Below are 22,875 nucleotides of genomic sequence, written 5' to 3' on the forward strand. Positions count from 1 at the left end.
CGGAAGTACCGTGTGCATCCATTCATTTCTATGGAGCGTGCTGTTCAGATCGGCTGATCCCAACAGTACTCGCTCATCTCTACTATCTAACAGTCCCAAAATTAGGTTTGGCCAGACATGGCACTCTGAACTGAGCCTGTGCTAGCCAACCCCCTCCCCCACTGCACTCAAACTAGGGAAGCATTGACACCTCCATTCTAATAAGTTGGGGGCTGCAGAGTGTGGGCATGAGCTTGGGGGGGGGGGAGGGTTAAGAATGGAAATGACCTTATGGATCTCATGTAAAAATGTGCACAAACGTGAATATGAAAGAAAAACCAGCACTGGTCCAGACTGAACACCTGCAATATAACATAAAATTACCTAAAATCTTCAGAAACCTGTTTGTTTTTTTTTAAAAAAATATATTTTGCACCCTATAAACAATGTAGAAATTATTTGGGTAGCCTAATGAAATAAGGAGGACTGGACACAACCTGGTCACTTAGGCATTGAAACATTGGTCATGAAATGGTTTTGGTTACAAGGGCAACATGGTGGCTCAGTGGTTAGCACTGCAGTCCTGTGTTCATATTCTGCCAGGAACATCATCTGCGAGGAGTTTGTATGTTCTCCCCGTGTTTATGTGGATTTCCTCCCATTCTACAAAGACATACTGATAGGGAAATACATGTACATTGTGATCCCTATATGGGGTTCTATACGTGTGAATTGAGCCAAGCTGAGATCTGTTCAAAAGTAGGGGAGAGAACCAATTGCCATTTTGTTTTTATCATGTGATTTATGGAATGAATGATAGTTCGTTCCACTATTGCCTCATTTGTTTGCCAAAAGTAATCTCAGACCTGGTAAATAAATTCCCCAGAGCACCAGCCCTCCAAGTGCTCAAATTGACACTTAAAATGAGTTCTTAAAGGGGTTGGCCACTTTCAGACCAATATTGACAAATGTACAATAAAAAGATATACAATTTTCCAATATACTTTCGGTTTTCTAGATCTCTGCTTGCTGTCATTCATTCTGTTACTTCTAGAGGATAAAAGTCTGACCATGGTCATGTGCTGAGCACACAGGTGCCGCTCAGAGTCACAGCACAGTAATCAGACATCTGCCTGGTAACAAGCGGCACCTGTGTGCTCAGCACATGACCATGGTCAGACTTTTATCCTCTAGAAGTAACAGAATGAATGACCACAAGCCGAAATCTAGAAAACCGAAAGTATATTGGAAAATTGTATATCTTTCTATTGTACATTTGTTTGTCAATATTGGTCTGACTGTGTGTTACAGTACCTCCATAGTGGAGGGGATTCTCTAGACCAGGGGCAGGGAACCTTCAGCTCTCCAGCTGTTGTAAGACTACATCTCCCAGCATGCATACTTGCTCTGCTGGTCTTGGAACTCCCATGAAAGTGAATGGAGCATGATGGGAGTTGTAGTTTCCCAGCAGCTGGAGAGCCCAAGGTTCCCTATCCCTGCTCCAATCCCATCCACACATTGCAGAAAAATAAACAAACCAGCTTGCAGTGGGAATGCTGCATCTTCAAAAATACCTACGTCCAATGTCAGTTATGTCTGCACAAATGCTGGCGTTTTCTGTATAGGTATAGTAGGGGCAGAAAGTTCAGAGGAAAACGAAAATGCAGAAAAAAACATGATGCCTTTCCTACGCTTTTTTTTTTTTTTTACTGCATCTCGCTATGTGGGGCCTTGGTGGTGGTTTTTGCAAAAGCCACTTCAAAAAAAAACCATTTGAATCTATTTAGGGCTCATTCACACGGGGCAAGAGAGGGCAGATTTTGACTCCAGATCCACCTCAAAATCAGCCACCTCACAATAGAGATCTGTGTAGACCGCTAGCGTCTTTTTTTTCCGTGAGCGGCATGTTCCCGCTCACAGAAAAAAAAAAAAAAAGCGAGCTGCCCTTTCTTCAGGCGGATTCCACGGCTGATTCAGGCCCGGCTTCTGCCTTGCGGCACCTCCCTCCAGACTAGGCCCATTCATTTGGGCCTACTCCGGAGTGGGAAGCCGCAACAGTCCCATTTTGATCCTATTCTGAACCGGCTTCCCGTGTCAAAATCAGGACCAAAATATGCGGTCACTAGCCCTTAGGGAACTGAACACTGTTTTCTAGACAACAACTGATTCAAAAACCTGAGGTTTTTTTTTTTTCTGCCTGATCCAAAAAAAAAAACCCAACAACTTGCCCTTAACATTTACCTTTGGTTGAAGTCCAGGAGCTTCCTAGATTGAATGATTCTGTATCTGTAAGTTTGCTGAATGATCGCTCCATGTGAATCATCTAGAGCAGGGGTCCTGAAACTTTTTAAACAGTGGGCCGAACGCAGAGCAGGTCGCACAGACATCGGGAGCGGTGCCCTCCAATAGATAAAGTGAAGTGCGCTCCATGGCCAGGCCTGAGCTCCCCAGGAGCTTCATTATAAATGCACGCCTGCCGGTGTTGTCGGCGGGGCCAGACAGAAGTGCTTGGCGGGCTGCATGTGGCCCACGGGCCGCAGTTTGAGGACCCCTGATCTAGAGGGTCAGTGCTCATAGCATGTCTGGTTAGTAAATCCTTGTATTCTCTTTGAAATGATTGGAGGTGGCTGAATGTAATCTGCATATGTCTAGTGCAGTCTGCATATGTCTGGTGTTGGGGAAAATGTGTGTCCTACATGGTCATGTATTTTGTACTGAAATCTAAGCCAGCTCATAATTCATTATCACTAGAGATGAGCGAACACTGTTCGGATCGGCCGTTCCGAACAGCACGCTCCCATAGAAATGAATGGAAGCACCTGGCACGGCGACCGGCTGCCGGCAAAGTGTACGTGCCAGGTGCTTCCATTCATTTCTATGGGAGCGTGCTGTTCGGAACGGCTGATCCGAACAGTGTTCGCTCATCTCTAATTATCACCAATAATCAGACCCCTCACATCTTGCCCCCTTTTCAAGGAAGTGCTGAGGGTACTGTAGTAAAAAGTACAATAAAAGAAAAACACCTTGTGTGGAATAAAAAAAATAAGAAATCCGCTCCTGCTGCGATCACATGATCTGTACCTGCACGAGTCCATCCGCCTCTTCTCTGTGCCATAGTTGTACTATAAGGGCCGGCCTTGCTCTCTGGTCTAGCAGCCCTGACAGTGCAGGTAATACACACCGAACACACGGAAGGACAAATTTCTCACCTTGAGGTTCAGGTGAAACAAAACTCTGCCAGAAAGCAGAAACAAGGTCTCCAGATAACCTTTATAAGATGTCACAGGAGAGCACTTCCCGTCAGTCCAGTTCTTGTGTTACAGCCCCTGTAGTACAGGTAATACTCTGAGCAACCAGACGAAGATTGACGCCGATGCTGGTGGCAATATTATAACCTGGAATTGGAAACCCAAACAAGGTTTAGCCTGAGAGTAGAGTCCCCAAATAACCCCCTTAGGCTAAGGCCTCATGGTGTAGAAAAGCTGCTTTTTTGCTATTTTGTTGGGGGGGGGGGGTTAACCAAAAGAAAATTATAAAAGAAGTTCTTACCGTATATACTCGAATATAAGCCGATTTTTTTCAGCACAGTTTTTGTACTGAAAAAGCCCCCCTCGGCTTATCAACAAGTCTAGCAAAAAAAAAAAAAGGGGGGGGGGGTCTATGACAAGCCGCAATGGTAATGTATAGACTCTCCCATAAAATAGTGGGGGAGGAAAATGCAGCTTAAAAAAATAAAGTAAATAAAAGTTGTAAATCCCTCCTTTCCCTAGAATACATATAAAAGTAGAGAATGACTGTGACACACATACACATTAGGTATCCCTGTGTCTGACAGTGCCCGGTCTACTGAATATAGGGGATCTGCAGTGCTCCTATTAACCCCTTCCCGACGGAACAGGAGCACTGCAGATCCCCTATATTCAGCCAGACTGAATTCCAAGTGGGGGGAAAAAAAACCCAGTCCTCAAGCTCAGGGAAGGGGCAGACAGACAACCAAACACCCCCTCCCTTCCCCAGCATCTACTGCACCCAAAAACTCCGACCATTTTAATTTTTGAAATTTTCCAGTAGCTGCTGCATTTCCCCCCTCGGCTTATACTCGAGTCAATAGGTTTTTACAGTTTTTGTGGTAAAATTAGGGGCCTCGGCTTATATTCGGGTCGGCTTGTACTCCAGTATATTTTTACCGTCTGTAACCCTAAAAAAAAGAATTTCACCAAGGTGGGGCTTTAGTCTTAGGGCTAGTTTACATGGGGCAAGTTGGTAGTAGATTTTGAGGTGGAATCCGCCTCAAAATCTGCTGCTCCCATTGACTTCAATGGGACCCGCTCGTTTTTTTGTGCACTATCTAGTAGCGGAAAAAAGAAGCGAGCTGCCCTATCTTGCCGCAGATTCCGTGGCTGAATCGTCTGCAGCGCGAGGCTCCGGCCCATTCATTTGGGCCTAATCCATCGCGGAATGCTGAAACAGAATGTGTACACGCGGAACCCCATGTGAACTAGCCCTTAGGATCCATTTACATGGAGTTTTTTGTTGAAGAAAAAAAAATTTGCTTCAGGAATTAGGAAATGGTTTTTGTCTCCAGAACAGTGTATGGACCTTGAAAAAAAAAAATGCTAGCCAATTCCATGTGGATTTTCTGCCTCCCATTGACTGCGTTGATTTTTGCTGGCAGAATCCGCGTGAAGGAAGCTTTTTTTTCCCCGCTAGTGGAACCCATAGAACTCTATGGGGAGACATTTTTTCCACGTGGATTCTGACACAGATTCAGCGCCAAAAAACTCTGTGTGAAGGGACGCTTAAGAATGCCTCGCTCATAGGCGTGCATATCCATGTTCTTATCACACTGGTTAGTCAAAGCTCACAGTAAGGGTAAGTTCACATAGTTTTTTGGATCGAACCTGAGGTGGAGACCGCACTACACCGGCATCCAGCTGCGCACTCCGCTCTGGATTAGGCCCAAATGAATGGGCTTAGTCGGGAGTGTATTCAGTTGGATTCGCAAGGCTGCTGAAGAATGAGCATGTCCGTTCTTTTTTCCGGGAGCAGGAACAAACGGTTCCCGGAAAAAAATAACTTGCCGGCTCCCATTGATTTCAATGGGAGCCATCTTTTTGGTCAGGCTTTTGAGGCGGATACCCCATGTGAACTAGCCCTAACTATCTTTTTACACTTTGACTCTGCTACATAGCGTAGACCTTACATCTGCACGCCGACTCATTTTGCACGCTAGTCTACGAACTTAGACGAATTCAGGCATTTCTACAGAACAAAAACCACATTTACTAAAATAGAAGTTACAATATATATAAAAAAAAAAAAAAAAAAGCTTATCCTGAGGGGGTTTCACCCTCTTGGCCCAAGTCAAACACTCACAATACAAGTAGTGCCTGGGCTTTAGGAATGTAAGTAAGCTGCTCCTCTAAAATCAGGGGGTGCAATGTCCAGTCCCTCACGCTGTCAGGAATGGAGGCTTCCTTCCAACCGAAAGCTTGTGCTGTGCTAAGAGAAGATCAGCTAAGGCAGCTCGATCAAGACGCTTCTCTTCTTCAGCAAGTGCATGTAAGAGTTCTGGCTTTATCAGTCATGTAAACATTAAACCTCCCAGAGATAGATTTTCCAACATTTGTTTTTCTGTTGTTTTTTTTTTAACAGAAAAGATCCTTTTTTTTTTTGCGATTTTACTGGAAATAAAACCATGGAGAATCTACTGATTAAAAAAAATCTCACCCCAAGCTTTCTTCCTGTAAGTCCTGCAGCAAAGTTCTTAGACCTTTATGAAGAATAAAAATATATTTATAGCTGTTTACATGGTGGTCTTTTTTAGTGCACAGTCTAACAAAGTGCTTCTCGTGTGTCCGGGAGCGCCGTACAACCGGTGCACAGCATGTGGTATATGTATGTACAATAAATTACGTGGGCGCAGACGTTACGTGCTGGTTAAGGTCTTCTTCTGACGTCCAGTTGTCCCAACGGTCCTGTCCAGTATTCAGATCCATCTCTCTGCAAAAGCATGGTTCTGTATCCTCCGCACAGCTATGCTTATGGAGGAGGTAACGTCTCGTATACACTGTAGATTACCAGTCACTATACAAAAAAAAAAAAAAAAAAAAAAAATCCATCTTGGGATGCAAATCATTAGACTCTACCTTCAGGAGAGCTATGGCGTTTTTTTTGGAGTTGACTATGCGCTAGTTGAGAATCTTCGTAAAGCTTGTTTTTATTGCTTTTCACGTTTTTGTCACCGTTGTCATAGCCAGGCGTGAGCTGGGGTAGAGTAGCTGTGCTCCATGCCGGCACTGAATGAGACAAATAGATCCCCTTCATTGGCTCCCAGGATGACGCCTTCCACGTCTACTTCCAAATCCTCTGCAAAAAAAAACCTTATTAAGAATACGGGATGGTCATCAGAACTCAACCCCATTTGTTTAGCCGGGACTCACCTTGGTCAGAGTCTGAGCGCTCCGATGACAGCGTGGAGGAGTCCAGACTGTCTGCTCGTATGCGTTCGGCGCTGGTAGAGGGTAGAAGCTGTTTTAGTCTCTGTCGTAGCCTCTGTTGCTCTGTCCTCAGTTTTTCTTTTAGATTCTTTGCTCTCAGTTCCTGATCCTCCAGTTTCTGCAATGGATTATAAACTTTTATTTCAGGTATAAAGTACTGAAAACCAAAAGGGTTCAAATGTTTCACTTGTACGTGAGAGTTTAAAGGGATCCTATCATTGGATACCCTTTTTTTTCCTGACTATCACATAGGAATAGCCTTAAGAAAGGCTATTCTTCTCCTACCTTTAGATGTCTTCTCTGCACTGTCGTTTGGTAGGAATCTGGGTTTTCATTGGTATGCTAATGAGTTCTCTCACAGCACTGGGGGCGGTCCTCAGCGATCAAACAGCACTTCTTCAGAAACGCCCTCTTCCGTTTTGGGTTTCAATTTTCTAGGCCGAGCCGACAGCGCATGCCTGCGGCCACAAGAAAAATGACCGCTTACTCAGTAAGCTGTGTAAGCGGCCACAAGAAAATGGCCGCTTACACAGCTTACTGAGTAAGCGGCCATTTTCCTGTGGTCGCTTACACAGCTTACTGAGTAAGCAGCCATTTTTCTTGGAGGCGTCACTGGAGATTTCTCTCACAACATCGGGGACGCCCCCCCAGTGCTATTTAAACATTGGGGCCCGCTCCCAGTGCTGCGAGAGAACTCATTTGCATACCGAAGAAAACCCAGATTTCTACCGACCGGCAGCACGGAGAAGACATCTAAAGGTAGGAGAAGAATAGGCTTTCTTAAGGCTATTCCTACGCGTTATCGAGAAAAAAGGGATTCTAATGATGGTTTTCTTAAAGGGATCCTATCATTAGAATCCCTTTTTTCTCGATAACACGTAGGAATAGCCTTAAGAAAGCCTATTCTTCTCCTACCTTTAGATGTCTTCTCCGTGCCGCCATTCGGTAGAAATACGGGTTTTCTTCGGTATGCAAAGGAGTTCTCTCGCAGCACTAGGAGCGGGCCCCAACGTTTAAATAGCACTGGGGGGGCGTCCCCGATGTTGTGAGAGAAATCTCCAGTGACGCCTCCAAGAAAAATGGCTGCTTACTCAGTAAGCTGTGTAAGCGACCACAGGAAAATGGCCACTTACTCAGTCAGGTTTCCCAGCGCTCAAATAGTACTGGGGCTGTCCCCAATGTTATGAGAGAAATCTTCAGTGACGCCTCCAAGAAAAATGGCTACTTACTCAGTAAGCTGTGTAAGCGGCCATTTTCTTGTGGCCGCTTACACAGCTTACTGAGTAAGCGGACATTTTTCTTGTGGCCGCGGGCATGCGCTGTCGGCTCGTCCCGAGGCCTAGTAGATTGAAACCCAAAACGGAAGAAGACGCAGGGAGAGGGCGTTCCTGAAGAAGATGGAGACGTTGCTGGAGTTCTCTCATAGCATTGGGGGCGCCCCCAGTGTTGTTTGATCGCTGAGGACCGCCCCCAGTGCTGCGAGAGAACTCATTTGCATACCAATGAAAACCCAGATTTCTACTGAACGGCGGCGCGGAGAAGACCTCTAAAGGTAGGAGAAGAATAGCCTATGTGTTATCGAGACAAAAGGGATTCTAAAGACAGGATCCCTTTAAGCAAACAGATTCACATGGCAGTTTTAAAAGACAAGCAGCAATAAAACACTAAGGAATGAGCTGCAGAAGGCCAAGGATGCATTAAAAACAAGAAAAAAAATTATTGGAATTTGAGAGCCAAACCTATGCACACGACCTACATGTAACATGACTGATAAAGACAACTATTTCCTTATGTCCTACATTTGCACGTGGATTTACTCACTTTGATGTGCTGCCTGGCCCTGTGCAGGAGGCTGAGGGTCGTGTGACGGGACGTATCCACACTTAGAGGAACTTGCTGCTTCAGTTGTTCCAGACACCTCCGCAGCTGAGCTCTCCTACAAATAGAATTGCTGAATGAATGGTTTGCACATTACACAAAATAGCCACATATCTAAAAGGGGGGTTTAAAAGTTGCCAAATATAAATCCCTTGCACAAAAAAACCTTATTGAGTCCAATTGCCGAGACCCCACCGATCCCAGCATGTGGCCCCTCTTCATTATAGCACTTGTTTTTTTTGTTTTTTTTATAATTGCCAACAGAGAAATGAGCAAAGGAAAGTTTTGACTGAATTTTGTGCCCTTTTCCATTTTTCCTCCACATGTGCTAGGTTTCTAAAAAGCGGCCATGCCATGAGCAATACATTGGCTCCAAAAAAGTCGTATAAATCATAGCTGATGTCTACTCTGGTGGGGGTAGATTTCAGATGGTGGCACAAAGGTGACCATGAGAGGAGCTAAATTTATAGAGGACAGCGTGCACGGGATATAGTATAAGGCAGGAGTAGGGAACGTACGGCTCTCCAGCTGTTGCAAAACTACAATTCCCAGCATGCATACTGGCTCTGCTGTTCTTGGAACTCCCATTGACATGAATGGAGCATGCTGGGAGTTGTAGTTTCACAGCAGCTGGAGAGCCCAAGGTTCCCTACCCCTGGTATAAGGTATCTCGCCGAATATCAGACGCTTTTGGCCGCTGGGCCTTCCTCTTAGGCCTGAGTGTTATACCCTGTGCAGGGTTTCCGTGGTGATACTACCTCGGTCATACTAATATCAGTCCTTAGGTTATGGATTATTGGTCCTTCTGATGGGGACCTGACATGGCTGGCTCCCCAGGAACTTATATGGTTTGTTTTTTTGCTCACCCCTTATCACACACTTTAGCCATCTCTCCTCCTTTTTTTCTTCCCCTCCCCCCTTCCCGTCTTGCTCTCCCTCCTCTGCTTTTCTCCCCTTTCTTTAGTTTTCCTTTCCTTCCACTTTCATCCCCTTTTTTTCCTTCTGCTTAATATCTCTATATCCTACTGACGGTCTCCCCTGATGGCTCCCGACCTGCTCTGTTTCTTTTTTAATGTAGATTGTGAGCCCCATTTAGACCTCACAATGTACATTTTTCCAAAAGACATTCTGATAGGGAATATGGGATGGAAATCCATGCAAACACGGGGAGAACATACAAACTCCTTGCAGACGGTTTTATGCCCTTGGCGGGATTTGAACACCAGGACTCCAGCGCTGCAAGGCCTATTGGTCTGTTTCAGACCTTGTTGTATTAGATTATAAAACTGCAATAAAAATTTCAACTGAAAAATAAAAGTCATCTCGCTCCAGCCGGCTTTCTTCCTAGGCCTAAAACTTGCAGAATTTGCACAAGTAAATGCTGGTTTGGATAAGTCTTCTCCAGTCCTGCCCTGTCTCCCGTATCCAGTACTGTACAATGTAATGTCTCCTAGAAGCCTTTTCTAGAATTACAGGTCCTACTGCATAGACATGACAAGGCTGAAAGAGACTGTGACCGTGGTCTATGCTATGGAGGTCTTCTGCCCGAGAAACTGGACAGGAGACGGAAACCGGTCAGTTTTCAAACTCGTTCATTTGAATGGGTTTGCAAAGTGTCCGCCCGTGAGCGTCTTCTGGTTTCCGCGGTGAAACCGTTTTTTTTTTGTTTTTTTTTTATTGTTAACCAGACAAAGTCGGACATGTCCGGATATAAAAAACAAAACACGTTTCGCCGCAGAAACCAGAAGACGCTCACGGGCGGTCACTGACTACCGGGTTTACGTCTCCTGTCGGCAGAAGACAGAAACCCACAAAGCGGAGACTGGGCGCAGATGTGACCCCGCCCTTACATGGCAATAGTGTGACTGAAGCAGATGGAGCCCCCTTCTGTCTGCTCCTATTCACACTAAAGTAAAAGACGGAACTGAAGCTTTATTCTGTCATGTTGGATTATTTTTCCCTATAGGACTATTTCTTTTCGAAAAGTAAACGACCATGATGGAAGAAAGCCCCTGTCATGTCCTTTATATTGCAAAACGACCTGTCTGCATAGATCCTATCGCTGTTTAGGAGTGTTGGTCTCACCCTGTGACCGATAAGAGCAACGGACTATAATAAGACCATCATTTACAAACATTCCACACTCCTGCATTATACAGAACATTACTAGCAATGTACATTGTCCTGCAATTCAGTGTAGAAGTACCTCCTCCTCCTCCAATAAAGTGACATCATGTCCGTAGATCACATGACCATGCTACAGCTCGGTCCTATTGAAATTAATAGGATTAAGCTGCAGGATGGGCTTGTGGGCAACAGCCGTTATGTCACTTCCGGAGAGGAGGAAGTAGAGGTCACATCTGTGCCCGGTCTCCGCTTTGTGGGTTTCCGTCTTCTGCCCGAGAAACTGGACAGGAGAAGGAAACCCGGCAGTCAGTGTCCGTCCGTGAGTGTCTTGTGCCTCTCCGCGGCGAACCCGGGTTTTGCCACGAAGAGGCACAAAACACCTCAGCTTCTCTGTATCATACAGGGGCCCCACACACCTCAGCTTCTCTGTATCATACAGGGGCCCCACACACCGCAGCTTCTCTGTACAGGGGCCCCACCCCACCCCCTACTCACACTAAGAGGGTGTTAAAGGCAATAGAGAAACAGGTAGATTAATACAGTGGATTTCAGAGCAGTATTTCTCAGAATGGAGCCTACTTGTCTTTATTCTGTCACAAATCTTGGCAGAAAATTTAAAGTTTTGGAACGTTTAGAAACCCTGTAATACTGGACTTCAATTGTGCTCCTTGAAATGTAAGAAATGCAAAAGGTATAAAATGACTTACCGGTGTTTCTCTAGCTCATTGTGGACAGACCTGAAAGTATAGGAAAGGGAAAAGGGTAAACCATTGAGTAACCGCAAAAATATCCAAGACAAACATGTTTCTGAATGACCGAAATTAGAAGAAGGAGGAATCTATCCTTCTGCCATTGCTGACAGTGAGAGCGTCCTCTGCTGAAGGTGACTGAGATAACGTCATCACTACAAGGGGCTGTCACACAGTCTGCTGTACGGTATATTGTGTATGCCGGTCACAAGCTTTGTGACAACCGCCATCAGACTCTTACCTAACACTGTCTGGGTTGCTGGTGGTCCTCTGCCGTTTTCTCCTACCAGGTGTAGCCGTATCGCAGGGTAGTATGGAAGCGTATCCATGTTCTGCTTCTAAAATGAAAGAAACTTTAAGTCACAATGTTCTCTAGTTAGAGATATATAGAGATAGATATACACAGAGATAGATATATAAAGACAGACACACTATAAGGGCAGAGTCATATCGTCATTATAGTCAGTTGTGCTCATCCATTTTAAGTCAATGGATTTGGTGATGGGCGATCGGTCTGCATTAGTCAGTCAGTACATCATTGTTTAAAGAGGACTTTTCACCACCTCCGCCAAGTCCAGCTTTTTGCCTCATTTCCACTGATTCTGGAACAGTTGGAGCTTATACTCTAGCTCCATCACTCCCAAGCACTGACATGTTACTTAGACTCTTGCACTGTCAGGTTGGTGGGGTCAGGTAGGGGTGTGATTCTGAGCACTGACACTGCTGACCTCTAATTGGGCCATATCACTGAGATTCTGTCTTCCTATTTACATCAGGGAAGACAGACTTGCACATTCCAGTGAGCGCCCTCTATTGGTTTGCAACACTGAGGCACCTGACTTCCTAATTACATCATGGAAGACAGATTTGCATATTCTTCCCACGCCTCCAATTGGAAATCTGAATCACACCCCATTGCTTGACAAGGGCCTAAGGGTAAGTTCAAACTGATTTTTTTGGACCGGAACCGAGGCGGAGGCTGCCTCAGGTTCCGGTCCAAAGAACGGGTAGCCATGCACTCCGCTCTGGATTAGGCCCAATGAATGGGCCTAGTCCGGAGGAGGGAGCGTCTTCAGGCCAAATCGCGAGGCAAAACGGCCTGAAGAACGAGCATCTCATTGATTTCAATGGGAGCCGTCTTTTTGGTCAGGATTTTGAGGCGAATACGGACCCAAAATCCTGACCAAAAAAAAAACCCTGTGTGAACTTACTCTAAGTATCACATATCAGTCACAAAAACTAGCAGCACCAATTGCTCAGGAATGGTGAGGGCTGGAGAAAAAAAAAAAAATTGCAACTGTGCAGGGATCAGTGGATCGGCATTTAGTAACTGATGCCAAGAACTGGAGTTGGTGAAGGCGGTGAAAGGTCCTCTAAGTCCATTGCTCTTATCCTATGATGGATGAGGGCAACAGGCTATAATGCGAATATATATATATATATATATATATATATATATATATATACACACATACACACAATTCCTGAGATTTACAAATAAAAAAAGTAAAGTATACATTTTTTTTTAGATTCTATATATATGTATACATACACACACACACACAGATTTTTGGGTTTGTTTGTTTTTTATAATAGTTTTTAAATGGGTCTTTTTATTAAAGAAGCGTAGCTAAGGGACATAGTGAAATGCACGACTATTAGAAATACCTGCATGGAGCCTCGGTGTTTTATCTTTCTATACCAGTCTCAGCCGGTGTTCAAAAATATTGTCTGCACATCCCTTTAAGAACCTGCACCTTTTTCTTGGCACAAAACATTGTTGTAAAGTCTGCCAGCAATGAGGTGTGGTGTAAGGAAGAAAATCTATCTGAGGTGCCTTTTACACCTACAGCTTCTCCGCCTGTTTACGAACGCTGAGCGACAATGTAGTAGAGTGACCCGGTGCGTGCTCGCTCCTTTTACCTGCACCGATCATTGTCAGTATGGGAATGAATGATTAATAATAATGCCAACTTGCATTGGTCAGCAACGTATCTTGTTTTTCAAAACAGTCACTCAATGGTTAAAAAAAAATTATTATATTATAATTGATTTTCCCTACTGTGATCAGGACAAGACCGCCATCGTGACTTCTCAGCCTAGAAGGGGGGAGAGATTTACATGGATCGATGACAAGTTATACTGAATCCAACAAGAACAAAGGTTCAGATTTACTATTGTGGTTACGACTAGAGATGAGTGAACAGTGAAATATTCGAGATTCGATATTCGTTTCGAGTAGAGCCTCAATATTTGACTACTCGATCGAACATCGAATCCCATTATAGTCTATGGGAAAAATGCTCGTTTCAGGGGAAACCACTATTCGACTAAAGGAAAGTCACCAAGTCCACGAGTAGCAGGAGCGCTGTGCAGTTAAAGCGCACGGACCCCATAGACTATAATGGGTCCATGTGCTTTAACTGCACAGCGCTTGCAGTTGCACTGATATTCCATTTGGGGGAGCGCTAATGCGAACTTACTCGTCATGCAGAACCAGCATTGATTGACCGAATGCTACAGCATTCAGCCAATCAACTCATCTGTGAGGAGGCGGAGTCTAAGACTGGACCAAAGCAGTCTCCATTGTGCGCCAATCTTAGACTCCACCTTGCCACAGACAAGCCTCCAGCAGAACCAGCACTGATTGGCTGAATGCTGTACACTGTATAGCAATCGGCCAATCAACACTGGTCAATGCATTCCTATGAGAAAAAGTAAGCTCCCTCGTAACAGCAAGCTGCCAGCTCTCCCAACTAGCAAAGAAGAGCCTGCTGCAGAACCAGCGTTGATTTGCCAAATGCTATACAGTGTATAGCATTCGGCCAATCAACGCTGGTTCTGAATTGAATCATTACTGCGAATAGGAGTAGTATTCGAACACGCATTTCAAATACCATAGTATTCTATCGAATACCTACTCAATCGAATACTACTCGCTCATCTCTAGTTATGACTAGACACTGGCGCACACATGGTTCATCTTTGGTACAATGTGGTGCATCTGTTTTTGGAAAAAAAAAAATTTGATAGGGTTTAAAGGGAGCGTGAAAAATGGGATGTGACAAATACTCCAAAAGGAAGCAAAACAGACTTGGCTCAAAGTAATCCAACTTAAGGCCCGGGCCAGATCTGTGTTTGGGGAGTCCCTTTACCTATCCGCATAAAGAAAGCGGTTATCTAAGAAAACCTGCAGACTCCATAGACTATAATGGGGTCCGTATGGTTTCCGCACACAAAATGCGAAGAGAAAAGTGTTGCTTGCAGGATTATTCTCTCCGCATACTTCATGTGGATAGGGGAACGGAATGGCCCGAACGCAGATGTGACCCGGGCCTAAAGGTGGTATAACAGTAGATGAGACTGTCTAAAGATTCATCATCCAGTATTAGTCACTGTGATAAATCTGCCTAAGTTTACATAGTCTACGTGGCCCGATATGTTCTTTAAAACTCTTTAGCTTCCGTTTTTCCGTGCAGGTTTTATCAGGTTTCTGATCTGACTGATCCCTATGGGAACAATTTTATTTTAAATAGTAAAAGCAGTTTTTATGCACAAAGCCGTGTAACCTTATAGTCCCCGGGAGTATATTATGGCAACCACAGGTGCACAGAAGGGTTTACGGCCTACCTATGTGTGAGAACATATTAATGAGCTCTGCAAACATCTTCTCAATGTGACATCCCTCGAATGTTAGACGTCACCTAGCCAAGCGCTCACTCTGCCCTGGTCATGGATTACAGGGAACTTTTTGTAGAATCCTATATGATGGGCAATATACCGGGTAAAGGGATACTGCAGCTATATATATATATATATATATATATATATATATATATATATATATTATATAGATCTGAATATATGGTCCATTTGTGTAACATGGGACCATTGGGATTGCATACGTGGGTCAATGTTTTCATGGATCGCTCATAGGCTTCAGTGTATTGATGGATCTGTGCAAACAGGGAGACATAAGACATATCCTATATTTATTTTTTTAATGTAGATGGTGAGCCCCATATAGGGATCACACTGTATATTTTTTTTCCTATCAGTATGTCTTTGTAGAATGGGAGGAAATCCACGCAAACACGGGGAGAACATACAAACTCCTTGCAGATGTTGTTCCTGGCGGGATTTGAGCCCAAGACTCCAGCGCTGCAAGATTGCAGTCACCAGATCATTTCTGCCATCCGTGCCTTTATGGGCTTGATAAGATCGCTTATTGATATTTCAGGGATATTTATGTAACCAGAGAATCTAAATATGTTGACAAAAACAGGAAGAAAGTCACACAAATACATAATATTGATGGAATATACAGGTTAGTGTTACTCTGCCCATAGAAGAGCCGGATTCTGACCATTACGGCTATTGCACGAAACATGAATGTGAACAACCGCAATGACAGATGACGGACTTGTCTGCTTAAAATGCAATGGGTCAAGTTAAAATACGGGTGTGTGGTATCATTGCTCATGTCCGTTCTTTTCAAAGGACGTATTGATGGCCTATAGGATCGGTGAGGATCAGATCAGCTGTATGGGATGAGTTGACAGTTCGGGCGGGGGATGTGTTCTGTTTACGGAATCCCAAATGGGCATCCTTCATTGTATAGGGACTGATGAATGTTACATCGTTGCCAGATTATTGGGGGGATGCCGGGAGATCAAACAATGACGACCTACCCCAGGGACAGGCCACGGGCATTTTAGTCCTGGAAAACCCTATAACACGAGGACATTGTGATCTGCCCGTTTAGGGTCTTGCGTTGCTGATGGGATTGTTCATCCCTACGATCCTACGGACGACTGGAGACGTAGCATTAGATTATGGAGACAATACAGAGACGTGTGACTGATGGAATAAGGAGGCGACATACTGACAGGGAACAGATATGGCTGCCGGGGACCTGATGCCAGGATTAGGGGAATCGATGGGAAATGTTCTTAAATGCAAGAAGTGGGCGCTGACAACAGGTGTTATATTGTGGAGGAGCAGGTGGCGGTGACGTGGGAGGGCGGATGGGGCACACAAAGGGTTGGCATGGCCGGAGAAGGCAGAGGATTATCTGGGTCACCGTCTACAGTCCTGGGCATCAGCTGTGGCTATAGTGTCTCCCCCTCCCCCAGCTGCAGGGGTACGGTGCCCTCCAGAGAGGGGGAGGGGATGCCCTAGGAGACAGATTTGGCCCCTGGTCCCCCCGATCCTGGCTCTTACCTCTCTCCCTCCTCTCCACATACTCGGCCGCCTGTAGCAGGACCTGCAGATTACTGGGCAGCTGCTCCATAGCTGTGCGGGGGGATCGGGCACCACAAACTGTCGCTGTCACCTGAGGGCCCCGGCCTACCCAGCGTCTCCCTGCCCTATGGCCGCCTCCTGTGTGTCCACAGATCCGAAGCCTCCACCCTACTAGGCCCAGCCGGGGACAGCCGATGACCGGAGACGCCGGGCCCGTGCAGCTTTAGCCGGAGGTCTAGACTCTATTTTCCTACACAATGTAACTAAGACTAAGCAGTCGGCTGGCCCCGCCCCGGACACGCCCACAAGTCGCACACCCACACAAGAGGCGCCGGCTGTGCGCGACAAACGGCCGTGCCCGTGCGCCTGCAGCCCGTCCCCCCCGCCAGCCGGCCGACACCCGGCTCCTGCGCCCGCTTTGATCGGTGTTTAGCAGCCCGGGTCTCCGTGATCGCGGAGCTTCCTGAAATGGGCGGAGAATCCAGGAGGCTGACGGTGATTGGTGGCGGCAGCGGGGGGTGCGGCCAGACGTCTGACGTCACCAAGGATGGCAACAGAATCGGGCGGGAACGGGGAATTCTTTCAAATTTCAAAATCCTCCATTTCAGGGACAATAGTGACAGAGAGAGCGGGGGCCGGGGATACACGGCGGGGGCCGGGGATACACGGCGGGGGCCGGGGATACACGGCGGGGCCCCACACACCGACCCCTCATACACGGCGGGGGCCCCACACACCGACCCCTCATACACGGCGGGGGCCCCACACACCGACCCCTCATACACGGCGGGGGCCCCACACACCGACCCCTCATACACGGCGGGGGCCCACACACCGACCCCCCATACACGGCGGGGCCCCACACACCGACCCCTCATACACGGCGGGGCCCCACACACCGACCCCTCATACACGGCGGGGGCCACACACACCGACCCCTCATACACGGCGGGGGCCACACACACCGACCCCTCATACACGGCGGGGGCCCCACACACCGACCCCTCATACACGGCGGGGGCCCCACACACCGACCCCTCATACACGGCGGGGGCCCCACACCGACCCCTCATACACGGCGGGGGCCGCACACACCGACCCCTCATACACGGCGGGGGCCCACACACCGACCCCTCAGGGTTACCCTTCAGTATCCTACTATAGACAGAGACCCGTCACTGACAACTATCTCCACAAGAACGGAATATAGTCTAATGGCGGACATGAAGAGATCCTGAGGCACCTCACTGACCAGAATGGAGAAGTTCGCCTCTCACTGCTGGATTCACATTGCGTCCGCTTCAGGACCGCCGAATGGCAACCAATACGCATCACCTTCAGGGAACCTGCGGAGCCCATAAATTATAATGGAGTCCGTGTGGTTTCCGCTGAAACCAGCAAAGAGAAAACGCTGCGGAAACCACAAGGACCCCATTATAGTGTACAGGGTCCATGGGTTTCCCAGGTAACCGCTTTTTAATGCGCATAGATTTCCATTCGGGGGTCCTCAAGCAGACTCCCCAAACACAGGCGTGAATAGAGTCACATCAAATCAGCCTTCCTAATAGTAGCCATCATGGCCCCCACGTGACCTCTGCACCCCAAAGTAGGGGTGCAGCTATAGGGGTACAGTTGCTACTGAGCCTTCTGCCTTATAAAGTATACACTGTCTACCAATAAGTATTTGGACACCCATGAAAATGAAGATCAATGCGCTCGTGATGTACGTCACACCTTCCGCCGTTACATAAGAAACAGCATTGGCATTAGTCGCATGCAAGATGCCACAAAGTGCAGAGTTGTCCGATTTTGAGAAAGGGGTAATTGTGGGGTACCACAGAAATGGTCGATCCTTAAGGGACATAGCAAGCAAACTGAATTACCCAAAATTGACATTGGCCTATGTGATTACGAAATGGAGGTGAACGGTGACTGTCGGAATGTGCCCCGAGTCGGCCCCCGAAACTGGGAGATAGAGACCGACGGGTGCTGGCCAGAGAAACCGCACCCAACCGATGGCTCACATACACCAGGAGTGTCACCAGGCATCCGGGAGTATTGTGTCCATCAATACCATCTGTAAGGAAGCATCTGCTGGGGTCTACCAACTATTGGATAGGAAGAAATGTTGTTTTTCTAGTCTACCACAGGGGTCCAAATACTTATTGGTGGTAGACAGTGTACCACCACTCTAAGTGGAGCACATTTTTTTCTAAGTACCACGTCGGAATAGCCTTAAGAAAGGCTATTTGTCTCCTACCTTTCATCTTCTCCGTGCCGCCGTTTGCCTACAATCCCGTTTTTTCTTGGTATGCAAATTAGCTCTCTCGCAGCTCTGGGGGCGGGCCCCAGCACTCAGAAAGCACTGGGGGCGGCCCCAATGCTACGAGAACTCTGTCCAGCACTGCCTCCATCTTCGTCAGGAACGGCCTCTTCATCCGGCGGTGTCTTCTTACTTCTAGGCAGACTGCGCATGCTCACAGGCCCTGAGTTCTCTCGCAGCGTTGGGGACGCCCCCAGTGCTGTCTGAGCGCTAGGGCCGACAAGAACCAGGATTGTAGGTGGCACAGAGAAGACAACGAAAGGTAGGAGAAGAATAGCCTTTCTTAAGGCTATTTCAACATGGTACTTAGAAAAAATGTCTGAATGATAGGATCCCTTTAAGGCTCTGTTCACATCTGTGTAAGACACGCCTTTTTGTAGATTCCATCACGAATACTAGACCGCACTATTTTGTCCATTAAAATGCTTAGCCCAATGACCTAAAGAATAACATTATAGTCAATGCGATCCATCGCGTGATGTTCGGGGTCTGACAGAGCAAAACCAGGAATATAACTTAGGCCCGAATCACAGCTGCATTCGGCCATTCCATTCCAGCACTTTTCTCTCCTCATTTTTCGTGCGGAAACCCCATTATAGTGTACGGGGTCTGCGGGTTTCCCTAGGTAACTGCTTTTTTTATGCGGATTAGGTTTACGTACGGGGGGTCCCCAGGCGGAACCTGAAGATCGATCCCTGGAGTGCTGGTGCAATTCACTTCTATGGAGCTGCACACAAGTACTCGGGAACATTGGGACCACCTTCTCCTAATAAGACCCCATTGATCTCCCAAATGCAGAATAAAATTTTAGGGTCTCAGAATATGGAGAATGCGGTTATTGTGCAAAAGCAGAAATGAAGAAAAAAAAAAAAAACCTCTATACAATCATCATTCCATTTTTACCTCATTGTGTATACCCCCCCTCCCCTGCCAAATTGTGGAATTAATGTATTTTTTATGGGGTAAATCAAAAACAAAGTCTTCCATTATATGACCTAAAAGACGTGACTCAGGGCTCTTGGAACACGCCGACGGAGAGAAAAAAAATGCTGCGTTTGCTCAAACTCCAAAATAGCTGTGTCACGACTAACCCTAAACCCTGCCAAGCCTAATATTCTGTCCTATCACCCCACACAGACTTGCTTTGCCACTGGTGCCCAATAAAGCGACACTGCTCATGTTGGATTTTGTTTCGTTGAAAGCAAGTTGCGCTCCGAAGAGTCATTTTGACGGTGTCCATCTGCATAGAACTGCTCAGCACATACTTTGTGTCCCTGGTGTATGGAGAAGACATATGCACCGTGATCAGCTTAGTCAGCTGAGCTTCCTGCACTGCCCACATGATAGGCTCCGACCCTCCGCAACGCCTGTCAGACTTCGCTGACATAAATCCACTGTGTCGGTATGAGAGTGTTGTCATCCAGATCAAGTTGCACCACATGTTCCTTGAGACGTGAATAAGTGAAATGCCACAGCTGACTAGCACAGCAGCAAACACAGCTTTAGGCCTGGTTATGTAATTTTCATTTCAAAATCTATTCACTATCCAAATACGTATTACAAATAGATATCTTTTAGCACATATATATATATATATATATATATATATATAGTCTCCGCCCACGACTTCATCTGCGTGTTGTTGGCGTCGATGATCCGCCTATATTCAACAAATTGCCGCCGTCGATGGTTTACCTGCTCCGGTGTTTCGGCAGCTCTTAAGCTGGCCTGCTGCTGAACTTGTTCCTCACGCCGTGCCTGTGATTGTTCCAGCAACTCAGCAGCTCAATAATGGGACGCCATATAAAGAGCGTGTTGTTGGTTTTGATGATCCGCCTGGTGTTTTGGCACCTGTCAAGCTGGCCTGCCGCTAAACTTGTTCCTCGCGCAGTGCCTATTATTGTTCCAGAATCTCGGCAGCTCGCGGGGAAGCCATATAAAGAGCGTGTTGTTGGTTTTGATGATCCGCCTGGTGTTTTGGCACCTGTCAAGCTGGCCTGCCGCTGAACTTGTTCCTCGCGCAGTGCCTATTATTGTTCCAGAATCTCGGCAGCTCGCAGGGAAGCCATATAAAGAGCGTGTTGTTAGTGTTGATGATCCACATGCTCTGGCAGCTCTCAAGCTGGCCTGCCGCTGCACTTGTTCCTCGCTCCGTGCCTGTGATTGTATTTTTTTTTTTTTATTTAAGGGATGTTCCATTGTTCCAATTACTTTTTTTTTTTAAAAAGGCGCTATCCAATTTTTAATATTAATGACCCCGGGATCTCATATTCTATTTAGACAGAGCAGTATCAGGTAGTCAGTGCCGGGCAAATGCAGAGAAGTGTGTGATTCTGATCTCTGGTATTGGCTGTCTGATTAGAACTCTGAATCGGACCCCCAGCACAATATAAGCCATCAATATTAGATCTAAGGGAGTCCAATGCCCAGGAACCCCGCAGATAAGCTGTACAGAGATAGCATGGCTCCCAGTATTGTTTACACTGTGCTTGCTCACCACACAAACTGTAGTGGCTGGTGTAGGTACAGCAGTGCTGCCCCAAAAACTTCACTACAATATGTATGGTGAGTGAGCAGCCTAAGCAGCTGGTGAAATTCTCTCTCCTATAGGCACAGAGGATGTCCTCTTGTCATGTGCACCAGCCTAGGAGTAAAAAGATCATTAGAAAGGACTGCAGGAACAATGACAGAAGGTGCATTATATGCACGTCATTACATTTTTTTCTGTCCTTTCTCCTGGTCCTATGATGAACCAAAAGACTGAATAGTGGAAATGTAAAGCTAGCTTAATAAGGGAATGTTCACGCGGGGTTTTTTGATCTGGAACCTGAGGCAGAAGCCGCCTCAGGTTCCGGACCAAGATACAGGTAGCTGTGCACCGGCATCCAGTCGCGCACTCCTCTCCGGATTAGGCCCAAATAAATGGGCCTAGTCGGGAGTGTCTTCAGGCGGATGTGGTGAGGCGACTCCGCCTGAAGAATGAGCATGTCGCTTTTTTCCGGGAGCCGGAACAAACGGCTCCCAGAAAAAAGAGCTGACCAGCTTCCATTGATTTCAATGGGAGCCGTCTTTTTGGTCAGGATTTTGAGGCAGATACGGCCTCAAAATCCTGACCAAAAAGTCCCATTGTGAACTTACCCTTTGTCTTAAGGAAATCTTTTTCTTTCTCCACTTGTTAATCTGCCCTCCTTATCCTCACTGAGCCTGTATGTTTACAATAGAGCTCATTCTCTTACCAAGCTCACACACTAAACTTTGGGGGGGGGGGGGGGGGGTAGACAGCTGTTGAATTGGTACAATCTTGAAGATACAGCCGTGTAAGGGAGCCTTCACACGGCGTTTACGCTCCGCTCATTCTGAACGTAACCTCGTTCAGAATGAGCGGTGTTAAAACAGATCCCATTGATTTCTATGGCTGCCGGCATACGCATGCTCCCCATTGAAATCACTGGGAGGCTTTTTTAGCTATTGCTTTCAATGTGATACGTGCATATGCCGGCACCCATAGAAATCAATGGGATCTGTTTTAACACCGCTCATTCTGAACGGGTTTTACGTTCAGAATGAGCAGAGCGTTTACTCCGTGTGAAGGCTCCCTCACTCACAATGTAGCAGAGGGTAGCGGCTTCAGCTATTAGGGTGTCTTCCAGCAGCCGCATCCTCTTCGCCCTTGTCCCTCTCCATAGACTACTATTTAAAAAGTAACATTTTTTTTCCTAATTTACAAGCAAAGTTTCCTATATTCACATGTTCTATTAATTCTCTCTATTCCCTCCATTTATACAACATTTCCTTTATAGCCCTTATACAAGATGGCCATTAAATAAATGGAAGACTATATAAATAGAAAATATTTTATTGCCATAACAATAGTGAAGTAGTGCGCCCTGCACACCCTTTGGCGGCTTCTCTGTGCCTCAGCCCCTGAGTAGTAACAATTTAGAAATATTTTTTTAAAAAAAAATTGTCAAATGCTATAAAATGTATAAAGCAATCACATGGAATCCAAATATAAAAACAATTGCTTGGTAGAATGTTTCAGCCGCTCTCACAACTGCTACATTCACATTGTTCA

The 22,875-nt window shown here is 46.3% G+C and overlaps 2 protein-coding genes across 3 annotated transcripts in view; one reads left to right on the forward strand and one right to left on the reverse strand.

Moving 5' to 3' along the window:
* Positions 1-22,875, forward strand: part of NSD1 (nuclear receptor binding SET domain protein 1) — a 274,149-nt gene that overhangs the window by 66,588 nt on the left and 184,686 nt on the right. The window lies entirely within an intron of this gene.
* MXD3 (MAX dimerization protein 3) lies at positions 3,304-16,612 on the reverse strand. 2 transcript variants are annotated; one of them, XR_012716125.1, is made up of 7 exons: positions 16,457-16,612; positions 11,475-11,571; positions 11,192-11,221; positions 8,301-8,415; positions 6,423-6,597; positions 5,356-6,348; positions 3,304-3,374 (listed from the first exon to the last, which is right to left on the reverse strand). XR_012716125.1 is itself a non-coding variant. In XM_075275050.1 (6 exons), the coding sequence occupies exons 1-6, from the start codon at positions 16,524-16,526 to the stop codon at positions 6,230-6,232; spliced, it is 606 nt and encodes a 201-aa protein (XP_075131151.1). In that variant the 5' UTR covers positions 16,527-16,612; the 3' UTR covers positions 5,263-6,229. The 2 variants fall into 2 exon arrangements, 1 of the variants encoding a protein (XP_075131151.1); XM_075275050.1 differs by lacking the exon at positions 3,304-3,374 and having other exon boundaries at positions 5,263-6,348.

This window comes from Leptodactylus fuscus, chromosome 5 (genome assembly GCF_031893055.1).
Source record: "Leptodactylus fuscus isolate aLepFus1 chromosome 5, aLepFus1.hap2, whole genome shotgun sequence".
In the NCBI taxonomy this organism is placed as follows: Eukaryota; Metazoa; Chordata; class Amphibia; order Anura; family Leptodactylidae; genus Leptodactylus; species Leptodactylus fuscus.